General features: G+C 40.7%; 1 protein-coding gene across 1 annotated transcript in view; it reads right to left on the minus strand.

The window, feature by feature from the left end:
• The window catches only part of csmd2 (CUB and Sushi multiple domains 2), a 282,360-nt gene that overhangs the window by 19,114 nt on the left and 242,460 nt on the right, over positions 1-20,786 (minus strand). Inside the window, exons 48-58 of the mRNA XM_028597331.1 lie at positions 13,250-13,438; positions 12,195-12,341; positions 9,830-10,018; positions 8,246-8,431; positions 7,860-8,054; positions 7,366-7,539; positions 7,081-7,254; positions 6,243-6,416; positions 2,957-3,145; positions 2,553-2,726; positions 1,141-1,323 (exon numbers count right to left, since the gene is read on the minus strand). Coding sequence (XP_028453132.1) covers positions 1,141-1,323; positions 2,553-2,726; positions 2,957-3,145; positions 6,243-6,416; positions 7,081-7,254; positions 7,366-7,539; positions 7,860-8,054; positions 8,246-8,431; positions 9,830-10,018; positions 12,195-12,341; positions 13,250-13,438 — 1,974 coding nt within the window. The remainder of the gene's footprint in view (positions 1-1,140; positions 1,324-2,552; positions 2,727-2,956; positions 3,146-6,242; positions 6,417-7,080; positions 7,255-7,365; positions 7,540-7,859; positions 8,055-8,245; positions 8,432-9,829; positions 10,019-12,194; positions 12,342-13,249; positions 13,439-20,786) is intronic.

The raw sequence follows: 20,786 nt of genomic DNA on the forward strand, positions 1-20,786 counted from the left end.
TAAACAAACTTCTGAGGAAAGGAAGAGGAAAGGGAATGAAAAAAGGATACACAAAAGAAAAGACAGATTTAAAGAAGTTACTGAAATTACATGTAGATGCTTATTCATGTCCATTGTGCATTAGTTGTTCAGTGAACATCAACTTCAGTTACTGCACAATCATAACTCAACAGATGGACTGTTCTATGTGTTACTAGATGGTCAGATATGGTGTTCATTCATTACTGCTCCTAAGAAGTCTGTCAAACCAGCCATCCATTCATTTTCCATCAGTTACTCAGGTTTAGGTTGCAGTGGTAGCAATTCAATCAGTAGCCCACACATGACTTTCCCCAGTAATGTCCTCCAGCTCCTCATACGGCATCCCAAGGGGTTCTCAGGCCAGATGGGACATGCTATTCCTCCATTGCCTTCTGTGCATGTTCTGTACTCTCCAGTTGGACGTGTCCAGAATATTTAATCCACAGTATATCAGATTCCTGAAGAACCTCAACTGGTTGCAAGCTGCTCACCCTGTCCCTAAAGGGTTGTACTCTTTTGGTCACTACCCAAAGCTCATAGCCACAGGTGAGAGTTGGAACTGCTAACTTGAGAGCTTCACTTTCAAGCTCAGCTTTCTCTTCACCACAAATTGGTGGATGCCACACCAATCTGCCTATCCCACCCTCACTTCACCAGTCTCCTAACATACACTTCTTCTCTTGGTGGGGGGAAACTTTAGATCTGGTCTTAAAAACCTGGAAATACAACTGATGATAACACACAGGCTTTGTGGAGTACAACACCCACTGTGAATGTACTTGACTTACCACCAAGTACGTGTACACGGCTCCCGCTTAGGTTATGTAAGGACAGGATAGCCAGGAGCAATGGTCTCATTACCTCATATTCCCACAGCTACCACCACAGAACATGTTGGTTTTGTCCAAGTATACAAAACAAATGCAGATTAGAGGCAGCACTCTAAATAACCCTCCAGTATCTGTGTGAGGGTGAAGGAATGAGAAGACAAGTTGAAATCCATATTCATCCACTTTCTCAGCAGCGTGATCCTGATTCTGAAACTCCATGAAAGTCCATGTTTCCCAGAGAAGAAAGAAAAAAACACACACTATAAACAAACATGTATGTATTTCTTACCATGACACTCAGGTTGTGTGCCGAGCCAGGTCCCATTGGTCAGGCATGTTCTCTCTGGTGAACCCTTCAGCATATAGCCGGGCTCACAGCTAAAGCGAACAGCACTGGCCACTGTAAACTCTTCTCCTAGACGGATACCATGCACAGGAATGCCAGGATCTCCACACAACCCGGCAGACTCGCCTGGAAAGATAAATACAACAAAAACTAAATTTCTGTAACAAACGTAGCGAAAGAAACGGCTCTTTTTCTTAACAATATGAGATTATCACTCATGGGGAGACACACATTAGAAATGTACTGTATGTGTTTAATATTAAAACATATTATTATTATTAATAATAATAATAATAATAATAATGGGATTAGAACGGGTACAAAGACTCCCCCCTCCCAACCAGACCATCCAACAGGAAAATTAACATTCCCCTAGCTCCCCAAGGAGTGACTAGTTTCCCAAATGCATTAAGTCTCATTATATCTATTTGCTCAACATGCAGAACATGTGAATAACGATGTGATTTTTCATTCCATTGACACGACATACGTATATTTTGTACCAAGCTTTATAATTTATAAATAAAAATTAAAAAAAACACAAATTGTTTAGTACAGCTGTGTGCTGCTGTTTCTCCTCATTTTACAAGGCACTGGTCAACATCACTTCAATAGTGCATAGCTAAGAAAGTCGGGCAAATCTTTATAAAAAAGGTTGTCTTTATTGCCTGTGGAGAGAACACTCTCACTGTCATGAATTGTGACATTAAACTGACAGCATGTTATTTTATTTTTGGCTTTGTGTGCACTAGTTTATGCGTTTCTGTCACTGCCTAAGTTTGTGCATGTGTAAGGCACATATTTGTGAATGTGCTTGTATTGGTGCCTATGAACATTTGCATGTGTGGACACGCCCATGGCTTTTCTCATGTGTATTATGTATACTAAGATCTCTGAAGCGAATTGCTGTAGAGTTTGGGGGCTGATGTCTTTATAGTGCTCCATAACCCAGCTGAGGTGTGGGCGTCCCCATTCCTCAGTCTAATATGAGCAGATTAAAGTAGTTTTATAGAGGACACTTTCTTTGTCCTTGAGGCTTATGGAACAGACAGGCAGCTCCATCTTTGGTCCACCTACTTCGCTTATAACGAGTTACGAGGGCATCGGTGTGACTAGGTGGTAATATTACATCTGAATGAATCAAGTATTAGAAGTAGGGTGCTGGGAAGAGAATAAAAAAACGGATTACACCAGCACATAGTTTCAAATATCAAAGATCGAATGTGCTGATTCCAATCTTTTAGTTTAGGTTGATCTTGAACATCAAGTTTCAAAGCTTTCACAAAATAGGGTTATTTATTTTATTTTGTCTTTCCAAACCGTCAGACAGCCAATCTGGGTGTAGTTTTCCATACCAGAGCAGTGTGGTGGCGAGCCGCTCCACTGGCCGTCCAGCTGGCACATTCGCGTTGTGTTTCCTATGATGGTACGCTGGCCGATGCAGCTGTAGCGGATGACTGAGCCTACTGTCCGACGCTCGCCTGAGATCTGGGCGTAGGGAGGCATACTGGGGCGGTCACACAGCACCACTGTCCAATCAGAGCAGAGAGATGAGAGAAAGAGGCCGATGAACAAGTGGAACAGGCCAATGGTGAAGAAGTGATAAATACACCATATATTAAATAGATTGCCTTGTTTTAGCAAAACCATAGAATGTAATAATGTTGGGTGACATTGGATTTGTGTACTTTCCTCTTCTTCAGTATATACAAGCAATTGGAAATCAAAGCAGCTTACAACCAACCCCTGAGATACTCACACAGGCACTTGGGCAGGGAGCGGTCCCAGGTACCATCCCCCTGACAGGAGATGGAGCTGGTACCCAGCAGGTAGTAGCCCAGGTTACAGCGGTACGACACAGTGGTCTGGAAGCTGTAGCGATGTGGCCCGCAGGGCAGTACCTGCCTAATACTGTTCTCTACATGGCCCGGCTCTGTGCAGTTCACAACTGAAGAAAGGGATGCAGAGTGGGTAAGAGAATAAAGGAGCCAGAGAGAAAAAGACATCCTGTGTAAGCATTTGTGTAGGAGGTTTTAGTGATAATATACCATACATTTTAATATGACACTCTCTTACACATAGGGAACATGCCCATTTTACAAGCATTGTCCATTCCTTTCCTCATCTACTACTTCCACTCATCCAGCAACCATCCATCCACCCCAATCCAAATGAAGTAGGAGGCAGATTCCGGAAATAAACATTTGCTTCATTAGAGCTAGTCTCCTGCTGGCCGCTGTGGTGCAGAGATGGTGATGGATGGGGAGCTCACAGGAGAAGAGGCACCATGTCAGTTTAGCACCAGATGGAGAGAGTTACAGAAGGGGAGAATGAGGGATGACTGAGGAGCGAGGGACAGCGAGGGGGGTGCTGTACAGAGTTAGAGAGGAAGAGGCCCTGATGGTGCAGAATGTATTAAAATTCATGACAGAATGTCAGGCTATAACTGCTACCAGCACCAATCCATCTTGAGTCTCAGATACAAGACAAAAACCAAAACCTTACAATGCCTCAACAAAGTCACAGCACAGTGAGTAACAGTTGTTGTCTAGTCTAAACTGTGAACCACAACAAAGTGTGTACTATGATGCCAAAACTCTATAAAAATCTATGCATGCAGCCATTATGCTCCAGTTTGCCTTGCCAGTCTTGCCCCATGTGTGTGACTTTGCCACAGACAGAATGAACCCATTGTATGCTAATGTGCCTAAAAGCTTGCTCATTTTGATGCCAGCACACTAAAATCCCCCAAATACCTATTATAATGTATTCCTTCCAGCAGAATGCTGACCCATGGTGCCATCATTTACAACTTACCGCATAATAACACTACAAAGTGTATTTAAAGCAGTGGAGATGCTTCAGCACGAGACTTTCCAAGCTTGGAAATCAGCTTTCAATAAGTGTGCTCGGGCAACATAGGCTCAAAAGTGATCCAACAGTCATCTAAAACGACTGACCTCCTAGTATATTTCTGTGTGTGGCCCAGTGGGCAGGGAGAGAGGAAGCGAAAGGATGAAAGGAAAAGAAGAATAAAAGTGAGAAGGGAAGATGGGCTGAAGTAATTCATCTCTGTTCCACTCAGAAGTGGAGACCCCAGTCACCTTATCCTCCTCTTGGCCTCTTGCCAAGTAACGGCCCTGTAAGTAGTGTGTCAGAGTGTGTTTTTTTTTTTTTTTGTCTTGTGTCTCTTGCCTTTTATCGCTAAAAGACAAATATACACATATGAGTCATCCAAAAAAGGTGGTGTTGTGGCTTTGTTGCTCTGACTCAAATTGGTGGTGATTAGAAAGGGATAGGGGACTTGCTGGGCCGGCGGTGCTCTCCTGTTTGCTGCATTATTGATGGAGCCTACAGACCCTTGTATTTAAAATCTGGAGTGTGGAAATCATTACCTTTGTCTGACTGACTCCTACCCCACCCTTACCTTTTTTTCTAGCTTCTGTATCTATCAACTACTATCCCTCCCTCTAAAAGAAAAGCCGATGTTTAGGCTTAGCTAAGGTAAGATGGATGAGGCGGATGTCATCCCAGCACTTATAGTTTCCCACTCAGAGTAGGAAGTACATGGCAGACAGGAGAGCGTGTCTCACCAAATATGTCTAGAATGCTGTAATTAAGGTGATAAATCTGATTGACAAAAAGATCCCTAAGCTACTTATGTCCCCCCCCCCCAAGCTACCCATCCACATACACACAAAATGCAACTGAGAGTCAGCATGGAAACAAGGCCAATGCTAATATGATGTCACTACTAGAGCCGAGAGATTTAAGGCGTATGTCTGGTGGAAAATCTCACCTGCTTATGCATGGAGCAGCCAAATGTACTTCTCTCTTTTTTTAACAACTGAAGAATGATTCCTGTGAGACTTGCAACCTCCTCATCCTCATCATAAATGTAAAAAAAAAGGCAACTCCTTTCTCTCCGCATTCAAAACAAACTAATTCAGGGCCCGACCTTGCGAGCGGCCCTCTTTCTGTGCCTGTCACAAAGCCTTCAGTTAGTGAGGACTTAGAGACAGACGCGGGTGCCGAGATACATGCCGAATTAAAAGTCCTTGCCTGGCTTCACAGCAGAGCAGGGTACTTCTTATTCTAAGCAAAAGCCAGGATGCGGGTCTCCAAAGGCTGCTGTCTTTCACACAAGCTCAAGGATCCTGTGATTGTTTTTAGCTGTCCCTGCACAGTTAACCAAGTTTGATTTTCTGATGGACAGGTGAGCTTTAGGGTGAAACAGAGGTAGCTATGGTAAGAGGAAATAACATCAAATGTAAATATTATCCTTAAACCTCCACAGACCAAGTGGTTAAGACCGTGGTAATTAAATAATCCAGGCTTCTTTTCGGTTCTTCATTTCAATTTCCCCTAATATGCCTCGTTTAAACTCTTTCTCCCTCCGGGTGTCTCTGCGCTTCAGCTCCGCTCTCTCTGTGATTGGGGTCATCTACGGTCACAGAAGATATGACCTTACACAATACAATAGGTAATTTAATAGCTATCTACAGAAATGGATGAGAACACAGAACCTTACCCCTACAGGCAAGTACGTGGAAACAAGCACACTTTGTCCTCACTAGGTATGCACAGAGTGATGACAGTGGCTTATTTAGCTCTCAAATTAATCACAAGGCATGATACATATAAATATATACCAACATGGAGTTGCTATGCTACGCGTCACCTATACATTTCTTATGTAGCTTTGCTGTGATCGTAGAAGCATTTGAACATTTTGCTTGTACTTTTAAAAAGATGTATACAGATAGAGATTTTAGAACTATGGAGGTGTCGGGAGAAAATGATTTGATAAATTGCTCTCTCATATGACAAATATGCACAACTTTGTTTCCTGAAATTGCTTTTTAAAGATAATTTACATCTAATTCCCTGCTGTATGTATCCAATGGTAGACAGGATTAGACACATATGGTCCATCTGTGCTGGTTCTTTGCATTCATCCTTCCATTCATTCGTAAGCATGAGGTTCTCCAAAAACCATACATACATTGACTAATAATATGATTGGGTATTTACTTGACACTTACTTTTACACCTGGGGAGGGCGTTGCTCCACTGCCCATTGACCTGGCAGGAAGATTTAACGGCGCCCTGAAGAACATATCCGGTATTGCAGGCAAAGCGCACAGCATCATTTAAGTTGAACTGGGTTCCTTGGGTCATACCAAAGGTAGGGTTGCCAGGATGACCGCATGTGATGGCTGCGAAAGTCAAAGGGCACAGAAAAGCATGGTAACACATTTGCATAGCAAATTTAAAGGTTTAATATCAACAACTGAAAAAGGTAATGTCACAACAACAACAAAGCTGTGCACTGAATGTAGATAAGCCCCACTGAAGCTGTGTCTCTATTTTTGCCACGGCCTCTACTAAAACAATCGTGTAAATTGAGTTGTAATGTAGAGAAATACAGTGTATTATTTGGTAATAATTATCCCATCTTTGAAAATAAGTCATGGTAAAATTTAGACATGCAGTACAGGTGGCTTTTAGAGTGTATTTGAATGCAGGAGATTTCTGTAAAATGTTAAATAACAGGAATTAATTGGTGATCAGTACCAGATGACTCATGTCTAATCACAGTAAATACACGGTCGGTATCTTCCTGATAAGAGCAACCCTAGGTAATATATGTCTGCAGTCATTTCGAATCATTAATCAGCAACCCTATTAAACTGGAAAAAAATTGTCAACTTTGTTGTTCTGAAGTTAGTTTTTCTTAGCTAGCTGGCTTACCAATGTGCCTAGTATAAAATGTTAGTCTAAAGACCTACTCTGTTCATCTGAGCAGTTTAGAAGTCTTTAACTATAAACTACAGCGCCCAAAGCTTTACTAATAACAAATTATTCTCTGTTGGCACTTACGGACACAGACAGGAGTGCGTCCTGACCAGCGGTGATCCTGTTCACAAATTCGCACCGACACCCCAATGAGACGAAATCCTTGATTACACTGGTACACAACGCTGCCTCGATAGTTATAATTCTCCCCAATGATCTGTCCATTCACTATGGGCTCCGGGGTGCCACAATGGCCAGCTATATATGAATGAGGAAGAAAAGAGTCAGGTCAGATATAGGTGTTTTCAAATAACCTTTGAAGCAAGACTTTATGAAGTAATAATCATTTTTGGGTGCTGAAGATCTAACCTAGACACTGGACCTGCGTTCCACTCCAAAGCCCATTGGACATACACTCTCGTACCCGAGAGCCAACCAAGGTATATCCTGTGTTGCAGGAGAAAATGGCAGTGGCTCCATACACAGTCAGTGTTCCAATCTTGTTGCCATTTGGTGGAGTCCCAAGGTCCCCGCAGGAGATGACTGAAATAAAATAAAAACAATATCATGTGTAACAATCCAATATAGTCAAAATATAATCAACAATAATACTAATTTGTTTTGTTTGGAAAATGGTTTTGTTAGGCTTTCATTCATTTTGTTTTGGTAAGAAGATCTGCGGCTGTTTAGTCACGTTCTTTTCTTAATATCACAGTGGAATACCACACATTTGGATGCAATTATTTTTCATGCTTAACAAATTACTTCTTTCTGGAAGAGTTTCTGTTTCTCAGTGCAAATTAGGAAGTTAACTCAAGAAAGTGTGGGAAAATTACACCGTGGGATGTGCAGTTTACACTTACTGTCACAGACTGGCCGTGGATCTGGGTAGTTCCAGGTGCTGTTGGCCTGGCAGCGAATGACCCTTTGACCCCTGTAGTAATATCCTGGGTCACATATGAGCATCATTATGGCATCATATTGGTTTTGAGTACCATAGATCAGCCTCCATCTCCCATGTTCCACAGCAGAGTGGCCGATGTCAGGGCAGGTCACCGCTGGAAGGTCAGAGGAAAAACAAACATTGAAATACCTATCTGTTAGGTTACTATCATGACAAAGTAGTTCTAATCTCAAACCTGCCGATGATATTTGAAACTCAATGTAGGTAACAAAGCTTTAAATATGCCCAAGTTAAAGAGTGTGTTCTGTTAATAATACTGCAACTAAATAAATTAAAAATACTCACGAACACATCTGGGCGGTGCCTCGATGGGGCTCCATCTCCCAGATTCCTGACACGTCACTGAGGTGGTGACAGGCCCGGAAAGCCGAAATCCGGGATTACACTGGTATGTGGCCCTGGCTCCTAGAGAGAAGTCCTGGCCCACAATACTGCCATTGACCGGAGGTACTGGCATTCCACAGGACATGACTAGAAGGGAACGATGGATGCGACAAAAAGAAATACGTTTGGTAAAATGAAAGCACTGGTAGTAAAGTATATTCTAGTAACCATCTTTGTATGCAGAGTGTCTAGCTCACAATAGGCTTCCAGTACAAACACTCCTAGAGCCGGCATCAATGTGCTGTAAACATTAGCTCGAGCTGCCATCTGCACTACAGTAAACAAAATCTTTGTAGAATTATTTTTTTTGTACTTGTAAGACATGCTGTATTTCTTTCTGAAGTATGATCTATTAGCAATATATATTGTGTGTTTGTTTGATACAGTAGGTAATTTTTTTATTTGCAAACCACACAGCTAGTGAATCATAGGGCATATGAAAAACAGGTTTTATTTGTTAGTTAAGTTTTGGCAGCAAATTAGGTCCATAATAGTTGCCTTGCTGCTCTCGGTTTCTGCTTCAGGTAATACTATCAATAAATCTGATTGACTAACCTCTGGAAGTAGAGCTTTTAGATTTTATTCTTTTGTAATGGAATATAAAAGAAAATCTCAACACAAAAAAAATGGAGACTTCACTAAATTTGGAAAACAATAAAGACGGTGCAACAGCATCACAGCTTTGTAAAATAGAAAATAACATTCATCATATTATTTGTATAAAAATACTTTTAAATTAAATCAGATACATATTGCCTAATAGCTGTGATTATATTTATGCATTTCACTTTGTTAATTTATGTGTCAGTCTCAGTTAAAAGTAGATAATTTCTATTGTTCATTCAATCACTGACAAAATGAGCACAGTGACAAGCATATAACTCTGACTATAACCTATAAGAATGACATATTAAACAATCCAGCTCAGGTAAACCAAATATCATTAATCTGATGCACGTTATCTTCAAAGGGATTCTGAGGAATGGAGAAGTGAGCTTCCTTGAAGCACGCCTAAGGCTGAGGGGTTGTTGGTTATGGCACACTGTCAGCTGCAATCACACTTTGATCCAAAGCAAATGGATTCAGTGATAGTTTTTTCAATCAACTTAAATCAGAAAGACTAAACTTAAAAAATACATTTGCTACAAAAATGTCTTATTTAGCTCAAGTTATGCTACGAATGTTAAAATCTTGTTTTAAGCTTTATTTAATTACTTTGGAGAAGTGAGACTAAATGCTGAATGAGCTCAGTCACAATGATAATATTGATGAAATCTAACTTCACTGAAGAAAATCCGTGTACAAGTTGATTTGCATTAGCAATGTGAAATTATCCTGCTCAGCTAATTTTACCATGGAGATTTGTCTCCCATAAATAAAAAAATAAATAAGACAACCTAGTCTATTTCTGTGTTTATGTTTTTCTTATAAACTTCCAACCTTCTCTTCCTTCCTCATGACCTGCGGCTATGATTGGGCCCTCACCTTGGCAAAGTGGCACCGGTGCATTCCACTGGTAGATCCCCTGTGCAGTCCGGGTACACGTGGCACTGCTCTGGCCAATAAGCCGGAAGCCCTGGTCACAGTTGAAACGCAGGGTGCTGCCCAGCTTAGTGCCTGTCAGACTGTGCACTGTGCCATTTACAGGGTTGTTTGGAGGGCTGCAGTAGGCCGCTATGAAAAAAAATCACAAAATAGGTAAAGATGTAAATATGCATATTGATACAGTTGAGGGCAACAAGCATAAAAACCAATAATTATGTAATATGATGCATGTTTGTGAGGAGGAGGTGAAGGATTAATGTGCCTTCTATAGCACAGAGCCCCAGATCTCTTTTGCATCTGTCTTCTACGCCTGGCGTAGTAAAGGAGGATATGTATTAATAAAAGCGCTACAATGCAATCTCTTTGAGGCAAAAACTGGAAAATTGATTAAAGTGAAACTGATGTTCTGCAAAGCGAAATAGGAGTTTGTCAGCGGCAGCAGAGGAGGATCATAAAATTGATGGATACATAATAACAGGAACAAAGTATCTGTTTTTGTTTGTTGGCTAAATTGGTGGCTGCAATAATCGTTTATCACCCCAAATGGTGTCACCAACAGGTCCATGGTTCACAAAGAATGGGGGATTCTGAGGCATGAATTGCATTATGCAGATCTCACAATAATATAACATTCACTACACACCTACTGGAGAATAAATAAAAACACACACTGTGAAAACATTTAAGAAAATATTGTGACACAACAGTATATGGCTATGTGACACAGAAAATGGTGCTCAAAGTGGATCATGAACCAAAAAAAAGTGTATTATACTTAATCACTGTGACCAAATTACAGTTATATAAAAATGTAAATTCCGACTCAAACCACTCACATGAGGCAATGAAAATGGCCTCTCTTTCAAGTCAGTGGGGATTTTTAGCACCAGGCAATCAAATTGGACTCCCTTACAGTACAAATACGTAAAGACATGTCAGTGGTGTAATATGTATGTGTACTTCAGGCTTTGGACATTTTGTGAAGTATAGCATTCATGTTTGTAACACCTGTCATTGATGGTTAAATGGGGTAGTAAAAGCACACCCAAAAACCCAATGATTAAATCCAATGATATTTCATACGCCAACTGAGCTACTATATGTTTCTTGGCAAGGTCTTCTTCTGTCATTCACTGTGACTGGCGGTTCCTGAGCCACCCTTGAGTTAAATTCTTCACTTCATTCTGTGTCTAACTCATTTGCCACTCTCTCGGTTTTCCTTGCTCCTTCCCTCTCTCTGCCTGTTACAGTACTGTATACAGCTTGTTTCACTGCAATCAGCCCTGCAGCTCAGAGGAATAAGATGTACATTGGAAGGTGACTGGATTGGAAAAGATAATAAAGTGGAGGAGAAAGAGAGAGGGATGGGGATGGTGATACAGACAAAGGGAGGGACATATGAGCATAAGGAGATAGTAAGGAAGATAGGGACGGCATCAGGCAGACTGTAACTTGATTGAATCGATGAAAAAGAATTGAGGTGATAGAGAAACAGTGAGAGATGCTGTGGATGGAGAGAAATAATAGAAAACTGATATGGCCAGTTGCTAGAGGAGATCTCTGCAAGTTTGTGATGGAAGATCGGCCCATGGAGAAAAAAGATGGATTGATGAAGAACAGAGCCGAATACATGAATCTGCCTGTGCCATCTGTTTCTTCCTCCCCACCAAGGTACTACAGAAGGCAGCTCCATATTGACCATGGCAACTTGTGAGTTCTCAGCCATCACTTAGTTCGTCTGTCACTTAGCCTGCTATGGCAAAATCCATCATGGCTAAGAATAAAAAAGTAAAAGAGGCAGGAGAAGAAAAAGGGCAGAGAAACGAGAGCTCCACTGAGAGGAGCAGAGAGACGATTAGTCAATCTGGCTGAGTGGTGTTGATCCAGAACGGAGGGAGCCTTTTAAATATTTACAGAGTCATAATTCAAAGCGAGTTATGCAGGTGTCGTATACTAACAGATCTTTCTTGGGAGCAGGACACAACAGAAGAATAATAAGCAATACAAGAAACAGCATTTACTAATTCCCAGGCCTGTGGTGCACAGCAAGGAGTGCTGCAGATGCCTACCGCCCCCGGTAGGTTGTCATGGAGATGGGTCATATTTTGAGCTATTTCAGCTTCAGTTGGCAGCCCAAATGTTGGTCTTGTTGGCACAGTAAACCAAAGGAATCTCTAATGAGATCGAATACACAACAATGTCTAGATGTAACACAGTTCTTCTAGTAATTAATTATAAATCGACTGCTGAAATTACTAAAAAAAAACTGTAACTTTAGGCTTGTGTATGTCTGATATTGACTTACCTGAGTAGCGTATGCGAAAACCTTTGTGGCTGGTAGCGTGATCGAAGGACCAGTGTAGGTAGACTTTGTTACTGGAGCTGGTGATGCTCAGTGGGTTGGAGTAGTTACCACTGAGAGTAATCAGGAGAGGGCTCTGTCTGGATGGGCCTGGGTTATGTGTGTGTGAGAGAGAGAGAGAGAGAGAGAGAGAGAGAGAGAGAGAGAGAGAGAGAGAGAGGGAGAGAGAGAGAGAGAGTGAAGACAATTGTTAAGAAGAATCCATCTTTGAATGTCTCATAACTCTGTGAAAAAGAATAAGAGTTCCAACACTTATATAAACCACCACTAGCACTGGTTCTTCAAAATAATGCCCTGCGTTCCATTATCTGCACACTTGAATCTGAACAGCAATTTGAATAGCATTTTCCCTGTAAATGCAAATTGATAGAACAGAGAATATAATTAATAAAAAAAAATCTCATTTTGCACAAATTAATTTTTTTAAGTCTGAATTTTGAAATTAATATAATTTGTACATTTTGTCACACTTGCAGTAAAATCAAAGGTTACTAAGCGTAATTGTGGAAAAAAGCTTTCTTTCCATAATTGGCTTGGCAGCCCCAAGGTTAGCAAATGTCTGTTTCCTTATGCTCAGCACAAGATAAAAAGCACTAATCAGGAACACTAGTGTGTACGACCGCCATTTTCTTAGAGAGGCCTGGCAGAGTTGCTGACTGTGCCTCTAATCACATGCAAATGTACAAGGCAGATGTAGATGTATGTATGTTCTGTCACCAAGAAAGGGAGCCTGTGTGCCTTTTTTTGTTAGTAGATGCAGTGAGCTTTGTTAGGGACAGTAAATCCAGCGATCGGGCGCATTTTAGGCTTTAATTGTGGATATTAGTGAAAATAGGTCCTTGGCCAAGGAAGTGTGAGGGGAGGTGTCACTAGACTACAGGCACATTGAGTCACTTGGTAAAAAGAAGGTCAAAATAATCATAATGCTGCTCAACTAAATTACATTATACTGTATGCTGGTATACATGTTCACTTTCATAACCGGTGCAGTTACTCACCATCAAAGATCTCAAGCTCGTCAAACTGACGGCTGGTCTGGAAGTGTTCTATAGTGAAGGTGATGTTATAGCCAGGTTCTACTTTGACCACCCAGGAGCAGGACTCAAAATGGGGGAAACCGCTGCCTGGTGATTGGCTCATGATGACACCTGTGGAAGCTGTCAGTACCTCATTCATGGGACAAGACACTGTTGAGAGACATAAAAAGGCAGAGACAAAATAATTCAATTAATTTATCATAATGTTTTGCTTATCTTTGTCTGTTCTTTGTTGTTTCATTATCTCACATAACTTCTTATGGTTGTTTATTCTTTTAAGTGAATTTAATTTACCGTGAAGCACAAATTGGATTGGTTTGACCCATGTTGTTGTTGGAGGGCAACTCAATGTGACTAAAAGTGTAGCTAGGCTAATTGTCATCCTGGTCCTGATGCTGTCGCAGGAAACAAAGCTGTCACTGCTAAGTCAGTCATGAGCAAATTCCCTCCTCCTTGCCCACTGTCAGTATGTGATGCTAACTTGCCGACTAACGCTCACATCTGCCTGGAAGCCCTATTGCTGTGGCGCGTCTGGGTGGACCACATCCATCCGCTCATTCCCCTGTGCCATTGGTATTGTTGTGGGACATCTCCATGACATCCTTTGACATTTCCTCGTGGTTTCAGTCTGTTTTATCAGACGTTACACAGCGCTCCTGTCTGTTGCGTTTTTGCTGGGATGCTCTGAAGCCAACCTCTTAATCTGCCACAGCTCTGCGTACAGAGTGGGACTTCAAAAAACAACCTGAAAGGAACCCAATGGTGCAACGACAACACAAAGCAAATGCTTTATTGTTTTTTTGCCTTCCCATTGTTTTTTGTGGCTCGCCTAATGGGGCTGAGTGCTGAAGAGGTAGACTGTGAAATAACTCCACAGCAGAGAAAGATAAACATTTGCTTTTCTAGTTTGCTTGTGATTCTTTTTTGTAGCTAAATATGATACCATAAACCTACATAAAGTAAATATTGTCTCTTATGAAATGAACTGTTATATTACTGTTTATATATCACAAAGACTCCTAGGGGCCTACTTTGGCATACAGTACATAATAGTATGAACTGTGGAACTCAACTCTTGAGCTTGTTAAGAGCTCTACAATTAACAAAACACCATTTGAGAAAAAAAAACACACATTTACCTTTTAAACGCCAGCCAGAGGCTTTACTTATAATCATAGCAGAAATAACAAAACACACCATAAGATGCTGAAAATGTGATTATAAACCACTTCAAAGTGCATGTGACCAGGTGTTTTTTGCATGCACATACATTGTGTGTGCGTGTGTGTGCGTGCATGCGTGTCAACTAAGTGTGGCAGATAATGATGATGTAAATGCCCCTGTTGTGTGCCACAATTTGAATACTCACACTGTTCTGCCACAGGGTACCACTGAGGCAGCACTTGGCACTTGCAAGTCCTCCATTACAGTGGTGAAATACTGAAATCTCTGAATCACATTCTAGCAGCATCTCCTTTGTGGGACAAGTTGTTTTTGTGTATGTGGATGGGCTGTGTGTTTCTGTCAAGGCACTGTTCTGTGTGTGTGTGTGTGTGTGTGTGTGTGTGTTTTTGTGTTTTGGGTTTCCTCATCCTCCTCACTGTGTGTTCATAGGGGAAGAGATTATTAAATCTGCAGGAAAAACATTACGGCAGACAGCCTGGGTTAAGTAGCATTTGCAAATAATTTTTAGCATTTTTTTAACCTTGCTTGGTGTGTCAACTAGGTGGGATTTATTGTCTCAGGAAATCTCAGATAATTCATGACAAACTTTTTACAACAAGACTGATTGGGACAAAATGGTTGCTTATTAAAATAAAAAATATATCTTTTCATAATCTTAGTCTTAAGCTGTCACTCGTAGGCAAGGCATGTTAAAATGAGGCATGTTCCTATCAAATACTTTTGCCACAACTTTTTGCCAAATGTTGCCACCATTAGGACAAAACAAATGCTAAATATCTGAAAATGTTGTTTACCATAAGTCATGAAAGAGTATTTTGGGGAGCTTTTTATCCCTTGTTTTACATTGTACTTGCACAATGCACTGTTTGTGTGATTTTGTGTATTTAATTGTTGCAATTGTCTCTTTTAACTGTCTAATGTTTGTATTCTCAGGGAACTGCCAAGTCTGCGAAATTATTTACAACCTCAAGCACCTCAGTAGATGTGAGTCAAAAGGCTTAAATCCATCACTGATAGTGAAACCGATTCCACTGGGAAGTAGCACATCAAATCTAAGAGTGAAGTTCATTAAACAATCAAATCTCTGAGGATGAGATGTGTGTTGTCAGTGACCTTTCAAAAGGCTCCAACGTGTCTTCAAACTGCCTTCAGCTTGTCTTGGAGCTGACTGAGGGGGACAGGCATGGGCTCTTATCTATGGGCTGCTACTTATTAAACCAATCCACTCTGAAATGAAGCACACTGTTTGGTTGTAAACAAAAGGGCATTAGGGGACAAATCTGACAGCTGGAAAAAGGCAGCTTCAACACACAAGGTGAGACCAACATAGATAGAGCTCAAAATAAAATTTCACTTCAATGAGACAAGGAATGGAATAAGCTGGTAGCAGGAACAGCAATCTGTGAGATATCCCTTCTGTTTGTGTATAAATTGTTCATGGTATGCAACAGCCTCCCAATGAAAAATGTGGTGAAAGGCTTCCGGGCACACACACCTGCATTTATACATGCACAGTTTGTGCACTCCAGTATGCAAGTATGGACACACCGTGCATTGATCCACAAAAGATCAAGTTGTATTGCTGTTGAGATGCCTTTACTCATGTGGGTATTTAATTAGCATAAGCTGTAGAGCGATAACGAGGTGATTGAAGGGGATGGGCCACAACATAAGCATTAGCGTGGATCAAGACCTTACAACTCTGGGGAAGTCATGGATGACAATGAACATGTGAAAAATGGGCAGCTATAATCCATTCTGCACAACTACAAGAAGGGGGCTAGGGCAAAAAAATAGTCGGGGGAACAAAAAGGATATAGACAGAGAGGCGGGGGAGGCGAAGAAACCGAGTGGGATGAAGAAAGCGAGCTAGCTGGGAAACTAATTTGATGGGTGATTATGCAGGTTTTAAGCAGAAATCTGTCCGGGGGATAAACATAGGGATTTTGGATCATCAGAGCTCATTGTGTTTCATTAATGAATTCAACCAACACTTTGTATGGATGCTGTTGCTTTGCTGTGTGTGTGTGTGTGTGCATAAGTGAGTGCATGTGTTTAAATTCACGTGTCAAGTCAAATTTTATTATTGCCCAATATTACATATACAGTGTGTGTGTGTGTGTGTGTGTGTGTGTGTGTGTGTGTGTGTGTGTGTGTGTGTGTGTGTGAGATGCTGGAACTCCCTGTGGTCTCAGGAGACAACAGATGTAGTTAAGGTTATTGGGTCCAATATAACCCGGCCTCATCAAATAGCAGGCAAATCAAATATTGTGCAAACCAACTGGTTGTTCCAATGGCAGGAAATACGAGAGGATAAACACATTTGCCACCGTGACTTGCAACAATATCTCTGGATTAAATAAAGAAATGTTTGTGTGTGTATGGTGGTGGCTTTTAACTTATGACTTTTAGTCATTGTTGGGAGAAATGGAAAGACAGAGACAGAAAAACACAGATCTGTGTATTGATAGACACCTGTGGTTAAAAGTGTGTGACAATGCCAGCCTCAGAAAAAGACAAAGAAAGAGAATGGGGAACAAAGGGTATATGTCTTACGTAAGAACAGAAGTCTGACGCTAGTGAGTCAGGGGAGGGAAGTGGCAAGTGAGGGAGGGGGGAGTGTAGACGGAGGGAATGCAGAGGATGAGCGAGGATACTGGTGCTGAGAGGTAAGCAACACTGCAGAACTGCCTTTAGGCTCCAGTGCTGCTCTCTGGTAGACTTTCACAGACAACATATAATGCTGTGTAACCCAGACACATGCTAGACCAGTATGTATGTTTATACAGCATATGTATAAGTGTGTGATGTGTGCAATTGAACGTGTATGTGTGTGTGTGGGGTGGGGCAGCTCGATGTGCGGGGAGGGCCATGCTTGTCAGAGCTGTGGTGATTTGATAGGTGCAGCTGCAGCCGGCATGTCCCCTGCATTTCAATGAGCTGCAAACTTCTGTCTCTTCACTGCCCTCCAACTAAGTCTCTCCCTGTCTCTCTTTCTTGCCTCGCTTTTTAACTCCTGTCCTACTCTCACTTACTTGCCATCCTTCTGCTCTTTTAGCAGTCTGTCCTCTACTTTTCCAGACAAATGTCTTTTTCCTCAATAATCCTGCTTATTCAGAGTAATCCTAAACTGTTCTCTTCCTATCCTGGGCTCTTCTTTCCACATCCAATCTTCTCCTCTTCCTTCACACGAGCATCAGTTTGTTGTTTTACTTTCCTCTCTACTCTCAACTTCCATTCACTCAACTTCTGACTCCTTCATAGTTTGTTATCTGTGGATCTCCTCTCCATCACTCTAGTCTATCTATACAGGCATAGTGACAGCTTGCAGGAGTATGGTGGAACTGTTTGTCGCCAGTATAATGGTCTTGCAGAATAAGGGGGACCAATTAGCCCACACAATGCCACACAAGCCATGAAAATAAGCGCAGATTCACAGCTGAAATGTAACGCATCTGCAAGTAAAAGCATTCAACTGACTTTCATTTAGATTATCCAAAACACAAATTTGTTCATCTTAGCATAATCAAGTCAAAGCATGATTTTTTTTGTTTTCACTTGAATGTCTTAGCTGCAGATGCCTGCAAGTAGAGTGAATGGTTAGCAGGCAAAAGGCAGGACTTTATAGAGGGAGAAATACGTAAACACACACAAAGAATAATTGTCCGTATTCCTTTTTTTCCTCACTTGAATTATGATACTTTCAGTCTCCTCTGGGTCCTTTTGTGTCTTTATTATTACCTTACTCAAAACTCATTACACATATCTCTTCTTCCCCTTTCATTGCCCTCTTTCTTTTACCAACGTTTCTTCTTTTTTATCTCATGCTGAGAGCATTTGTATATTTTTCCTCTATAGCACTCAAAATTAGTTGCATTTATCAAGCCTACGCTCCCTCGTTCCACCACATAACCCACAGAGTGAGACACAAAATGACGACAAAGCAAGACAGGGCAAAAAAGATGTCTCATGAGGTTTTAAAAAAGGAAGCAAGACAATGAAAGATATATGCATTTATGATATTTTGAAGCAGAGAAAGAACTGAGGGACCCTCTATGCACTCAGTCTCTTGCCCAGAGGAAAAGTATTGCATTCAACATCCAGTATTATGATGATGCGGTTTACTGGGAACACTGCACTCATTGATTCCTCTGGGAGGATGATATCTCAGCATGTAGAGAGTGCCACAGCAACCCCCCTTTAGCCTCATGGGAGCCAAATATCATCCACAGAGATGGAAAGTGCTACCAAGCTGATATGTGGCTGCGGCTCCATGACCACAGGCAGAAAAAGTACCCATGGGAGCCAGAAATAATGCAAAACTCAAACTAGTGCATGGTTCTATGATTAGAGCAAAATGATATGGGCTACCTATAACCCTGCTGAAAATAAACTTACAGAGGATCCCTTTGGGGGGTTTCACCTGTGTCACGATACATTTGTGAGACATAATGAATTGTCAGGACTCTCTTGAAAATTAGATGATGAATCTCAAGAGGCTTCTTCTGTCAACAATAAAATGCACTCAATATGAAGTGTCTTAATATATACTACAGAGAAAAAATTGCGTAATAGAGTGCATGTACAACACTTTAATAGTTGCACCTATTGTTAATACGCTAGTGCACTGTGCTGCCAGTGTGTTCACTTGTATGACAGTGTCATCTGCGTTTGCTGCTATTTGATAAGTTGAAATGTATGTTTAGGAAATCACACATAAATACAGAGTTCATACGCATTTTAACCAATACTTTTCGGCAAATTTCCATGACTATGTGTTCCCTAAAATGTCAATCGACATTATACAATAAGAATAAAAATAAGTGTTAAAGTTTACCCTCAGAGGTTTAACAATTTATGTGGTTCATAGTGGGATTCATAATATCGCTCCTCGATTACAACGTTGAGGTTAAGATGACGTGAAAATACATTTATTAATCACATGTTATTATGCTGTGTTAAAAAAAATTCCATGACTTTTCCAAAACTTTATGGGTCTTGTTATGTTTCCAAAACCTTTCCAGGCCTGGAATTTGCATTTTTCAAATTCCATAACTTTTCCAGGTTTTTTCAAAATGTATGAACCCTATAAATACATCAGGGCTCCACACTAACTGTTTGCCTTGGTTGCACTGGTGCGCCTAACTTTTTTTATTTAGGTGCACCAGCACAAAATTTAGGTGCACCCAAATTTTTCCTTGCATCGCCGTAACGCTGAATGGCGATACACGATATATAGCTTTGTATTTTTTTACAAAGTGGGCTAAATGTTCAGTTTTAAGTCAAAGCCACTTTTCACAAGCTCTTTTATTAAAACAGATTGTGATTAAAATAAAATGCAAAGACAGGGTTTCCTCTACCAGTTTGAAAATATACAGCTGCAACACGTGTAAATGATCTGAAATAAATCGCCTGGGATATATATATATATATATATATATATATATATATAAGGACGTTAGGTGCACCGTTGCAACCTAGGAAAAATCTTAGTCGCACCCTTACAAACTTTGGTGGCATTTGCGACCAAATTGGTCGCACTCTCGAGCCCTGTACATTGCTGCTCAGAATCCTAAAGACATATTGCACCAGCACATGGGACAATCTTATGAGACATTTAAGCTAAAATCTCCAGTATTCATTTAGCATTCAAGCACTTATCACAGAGGAATTTATCATTTAGGGCAGTGGTTCTCAACCTTTTTTGTGCCAGCACCCCTCTATCCATTATTCAGGTCCCTAACGCCCCCCAACAAATATTATATAGGCTAATTGCCCAAATTATTTATTTATTTATTTATCATAAATTGTCAAATATGAATGATTATGCCCTAATATAGGCCTATTATTGTTGTTACTATTGTTATCAAAAATAATCAAAAAATCTAATCATTGAATGACAAACAACACATGTATTAGTTTCCCAGGTATCAAAAAAGCCATGTGAATAGAAATTATATATATTTACAGGTTTTAAAAAAAAAATGCAACTATTTGACATTCAAATTAAATAACAGCAGCCAATCAGAACGACTAGATATGTAACATTCAAATCTATTTTTAATTCAAATCTAAAAACTGTTACTGTGAAATATAAAGTGTACTTGTGCTAGATTGGGGATTAAAGAATACAACAGGACGTCGCAGTGATTGCGTTATTTTTTTCTTTTTTATCTGAACGTAGCTTTATGTAGGGACCTAGTACAGAACTCATTTAAGATGATACTCTGACGTCCCGTTTCCGTGAAGGCAGCACGGAGCTGCGCCAAACTAAGCTGACAGAAGCACAGAAGAGAAGAAGAGTTATGATACT

The sequence above is a fragment of the Perca flavescens genome, chromosome 14, assembly GCF_004354835.1.
Source record: "Perca flavescens isolate YP-PL-M2 chromosome 14, PFLA_1.0, whole genome shotgun sequence".
Classification (NCBI taxonomy): domain Eukaryota; kingdom Metazoa; phylum Chordata; class Actinopteri; order Perciformes; family Percidae; genus Perca; species Perca flavescens.